The sequence below is a fragment of the Mastomys coucha genome, unplaced genomic scaffold (assembly GCF_008632895.1).
Source record: "Mastomys coucha isolate ucsf_1 unplaced genomic scaffold, UCSF_Mcou_1 pScaffold6, whole genome shotgun sequence".
NCBI classification, from domain to species: domain Eukaryota; kingdom Metazoa; phylum Chordata; class Mammalia; order Rodentia; family Muridae; genus Mastomys; species Mastomys coucha.
In genome coordinates, this window is record NW_022196912.1 from 31099244 (window position 1) to 31103483 (window position 4240).

Here is a 4240-nt window from a genome sequence, read left to right on the forward strand (position 1 = left end):
CTCCTCCTCCTCTTCCTCCTCCCTCCTCCTCCTCCTCCCTCCTCTTCCTCCTCTTCCTCCTTCCTCCTCCTCCTTCTTCTTCTTGTATTTTGAGATATGATCTCACTTCATGACCCAGGCTGGCCTTGAATGCATCATCTACTGTCATTTGAGTCTCATTAAAAACTCTTGAGTATGAGTGTAGGTTTTTTTTTTTAATTTATATTTTGGGATTAGATCTCCCTATATTGTTGAGACTGACTTTGTACTTGCTATGTAGCCCAGGCTTGCCTCATCCTTGAGATCTTCCTGCCTCAGTGTCTGGAATATTGGGATAACAAGCATACTCACACTTATCTCTCTGTGTTTTTGTCTTTATTGTATACGTGGGGAAAGATGGAAAGTCAGAGAAGTAATTTATCCAGGTTCAGTGAACCAGCAGCAAGTCCTGAAACTTGCATCTCTAGGGAGATTTCAAGTCTGTTTGCATTGATCTTCCTTCAGTACTTGTGCAGATTAAATTGCCCATTTTAGAATGCACTTACTAAGCCTCAGCTAACCACTTCTACCTAGATGAAAATGAAACTGAATTGCTTGGTGAACGTCACTGGGGCGATCAGCATCGCTGGGATTCATTGGTACCATGGCACCGAAGGCTACGTGGAGCCCGATTGCCCTTGCCTGGCAATTTGTTTTGACAATGGAAGATGCCAAATAATGAGGCATGAGAATGACCAAAGTAAGGAATCTTATTTTCTAAGTTGGAGAAGTTTAAAAATATTTTGAAAATTATTCTTAAGACTGTCAAGTTCTCTAGGCTAAGTTTTGATCCAGCTTCCCCGTTTGGTCTTCTCTCTCTCTCTCTCTCTCTTGACCAGACCCGGTTTTGATCGATACAGGCATGTATGTGGTTGGCATCCAGTGGAACCACATTGGCAGTGTGTTAGCTGTGGCAGGCTCCCAGAAAGTAGTCACTCAGGACAAGGACATCAACATCGTGCAGTTTTACACACCGTTTGGTGAGGTAAACATAGTCACAACTTGTTTTCCCATTTACAGAATACACAGCCATAAGCAGGGAGGAGCAGAAAGAACATGTGCTGACATGTTCTCTGAGGGACATTTGAGCAGCAGTCTCCAGACATCAAGCATGTGTCTAAATAGTGTTTTGTAGGATTTTGTTATAGTTACCATTTTATAACCTGTAAGTTTAGAAATCTAAACATTTGACATAGGAAACTGCCATGAAATAGCTATTTAGGGTATTTTCTCTGTGACCCAACTAAATATCTCTTTTAAATCACTAACTTGATTAGTATTTTAGTATAATGTATTCATTTTATGTTCATATTTCTGGGTTTTAACATGGTACTTTATGTGTCTTTGAATATTAAACAAATAACTGCCTTCTAAATTTCTCATAGTTATAATTTATTGTAACATGTTCTATTTGTTTTCCCTTTGAGACCTGGGTCTCACTATGTGGCCCTGGCTGTCCTGGAACTCACTGTGTAGACCAGGCTGGCCTCAAGCAGAAATCTACCTGACTCTACTTTCTAGTGATAGGATGAACGGTGTCCACTGCCGCATTTGGTATGATCATTTGTTTGTAGAAAGCCTATCTCAATAATGAGTCACAAATGATAGATACTAATATGTAAGCATTGTTCTCATAAATACACACTATCCACCTCAGTGCTGCTATTAATAAATTTAATTTTTAGAATTTTTTGGAGTAGTATTGGCACATATGAATCTTCTGTGTTCATTATAATTATTTCCCTTTCCCCCAGCATCTAGGTACTTTAAAAGTTCCAGGAAAGCAGATGTGTTCGCTGTCTTGGGAAGGAGGTGGACTGAAGATTGCTCTAGCTGTTGACTCCTTTATTTATTTTGCAAATATTCGACCTGATTATAAGGTATTAAGAGCAATTATAAATCAGTGGGTTTTTTTTGTTTGTTTGTTTTAAAGATTTATATATTTTATGTATGTGAGTACACTGTAGCTGTCTTCAGACACTCCAGAAGAGGACATTGGACCCCATCACAGATGGTTGTGAGCCATCATGTGGTTGCTGGGAATTGAACTCAGGACCTTTGGAAGAGCAGTCAGTGCTCTTAACCACTGAGCTATCTCTCCAGCCCTGTTTGTTTGTTTTTTAAACTAAATCTTTTGGAGCTTTTTAAACAAGAAACTAGTAGGACGTGTTTGAAGCTCTTAAAAGTAACAACTTTTTCTTGAATTGGTTAAAATGGCTTTAAGAGTCAAGATCTCTCTGGAAACAGATGGCACACTCACAGGAGTAACAGCAGGCCTTGTTCCAGGGTGTGGCTGAGATGAAAGGAAAAGGAAAAGCAAAGGAGATAAAGCAGGTACTGGGGCTCAGCAGATCCCAGATGCCATCAGTAGTCTCGGGCTCACAGAGCAAGGCAGGGGAACAGTGTTCCTGGAACCCATGAGCACGGGCCATGGCTGCCAGGCAGGGGGATTAGGGAATAAACATTCCTCTTCTTCCTCTTCCTTGTGCCTTCTAATGGACAAACCCCAAAGGAACCACATAGCATAGCAGCCATGGGATGGAGTTCACAGAAATCCCCCTCCTCCCTCCAAGGCTGAGTGGATCAAAGGGGGAAAATAAGACAAACAATACACGATTGATCTAAAACAGCTTGGGGTAATTTATTTTATAAAAGTATTATGCAATCTAGGCGTAGTGACTCATGCCTGTATTATCGTCTCCTGGGGGATGAAGGCAGAGAGGTTGTGAGTTGGAGGGCAATGTGCAATATATATAATGGGAGTCTGTTTAAGAAACCCAAGGGTTCAGAGGTGGTTACAATGTGGCTTAGAAGTGCAGCATATGCATAAGGCCCTACAGCACAGTGCAGCACACACAGCACACACAACCCATGGTACATACAGCACACGCAGCACAGCATAGCACAGCAGGAGCAGAGGGGGAAAGGGGCCCTGCTCTTATGTTTAAAGGTCAAAACACCTTGGAGAAATGGCTGGTTCTAGACCTAGGGTAGAGAAACTGTAAGATATGACAGAGTGTCTTATAGTGTTAGGCAACCAGGAAGTGTTCTGACAGAAAAGGATGACACGGTAGACAGCCCACCGTAGCTTACAGTAGCCACAACTGGACTGTGGTCAATGTATGTGAGAAATGAGAAGAAATAATGTAGCTTTCTATTATAGCGCGCTATAAAAGGAGAGCTTCTGAGGAGATATGGATGTATATTTGAGTAAAAATAAATGGAAGAAAATAAACAGATTTTTTTCTTACAGAAGTATTCCAAATTACATACTGCCTCCCTAGGAGGTGGAGTCTCCCATCCTTCTAGCTTGGAAAGAGAAAAAGCAGGGAGCTTTCCAGTGGCCAAGCTGGCAAACTGCACTCTGGCCAAGGGAAGAGGGTTAACAACCTCTGTGATGTAACGTGGAGGTCATAGATCCTTCACATGCATAAGGGGAGCACACAGTGGTGGTCTCTCTACACACCAGCAACCATGTACGCATGGGAAAACCGCCACACAGATCCAGACTGAAGGACACTGATTTAAATAAACCTTTTCCCTCTGCTGAGATCATCAAATACAGGGGACTGAGAAACTGCAATAGTTCAAAGGAGCCCAGGGAGACATGACAGCAGAAGATAATGTAGCTGCCATGAGCTTCTGGGATCTCAGAGGACGTTAGGGCAAAGCGACAATTGTTCAGTCTAGTGATGCTGGGTTCCTAGTTGTGACAAATGTGTCATAGCCATTTATGACACTAACAACAGGGAAATGGAGGAGGGGAGTTTGGGAACATTGTATCTTATAACATTTTTGTAAATCGAAAGTCTTTGAAAGCCAAAGTTGATGTTAGTGAGTGGTATGAGAGCCAACATGGCTGACCTTTTAGTGATAACATAAACATAGTGCTGGCTGTGAGTACAGCGTATTCAAGACTCTGAGTGTCCTGGCACACAAGACGGAGGGAGGCCGTGAGTGTACATGCTCTGTTCCCAGTGGGCTCTGAGAATGCAGACGTTCAGTGAACAGTTGAAGACAAAAGAACCGATAGTGATTATTCTTCAGGAAGTGTGGGTGTGTGGGTGTGTGTGTGGCGAGACTTCTGTATTTTGTTTGGATAAGATGTAGAAAGAAAGATAAAAACATCCTGAAAAAAACCAGGAGCAGGGAAAAGACAGACTACCTGCTTTGAGGTTTGTCTGGGGATCCAGAATTCACCCTTTTAGCAGCTGATCACATC

General features: G+C 42.3%; 1 protein-coding gene across 3 annotated transcripts in view; it reads left to right on the forward strand.

The window, feature by feature from the left end:
• Positions 1–4240, forward strand: part of Wdr35 (WD repeat domain 35) — a 57805-nt gene that overhangs the window by 13298 nt on the left and 40267 nt on the right. For all 3 annotated transcript variants that reach the window (XM_031355872.1, XM_031355873.1, XM_031355871.1), the window contains exons 7-9: positions 553–718; positions 858–1003; positions 1773–1898. In XM_031355872.1, the coding sequence (XP_031211732.1) occupies positions 553–718; positions 858–1003; positions 1773–1898 (438 nt within the window). The remainder of the gene's footprint in view (positions 1–552; positions 719–857; positions 1004–1772; positions 1899–4240) is intronic.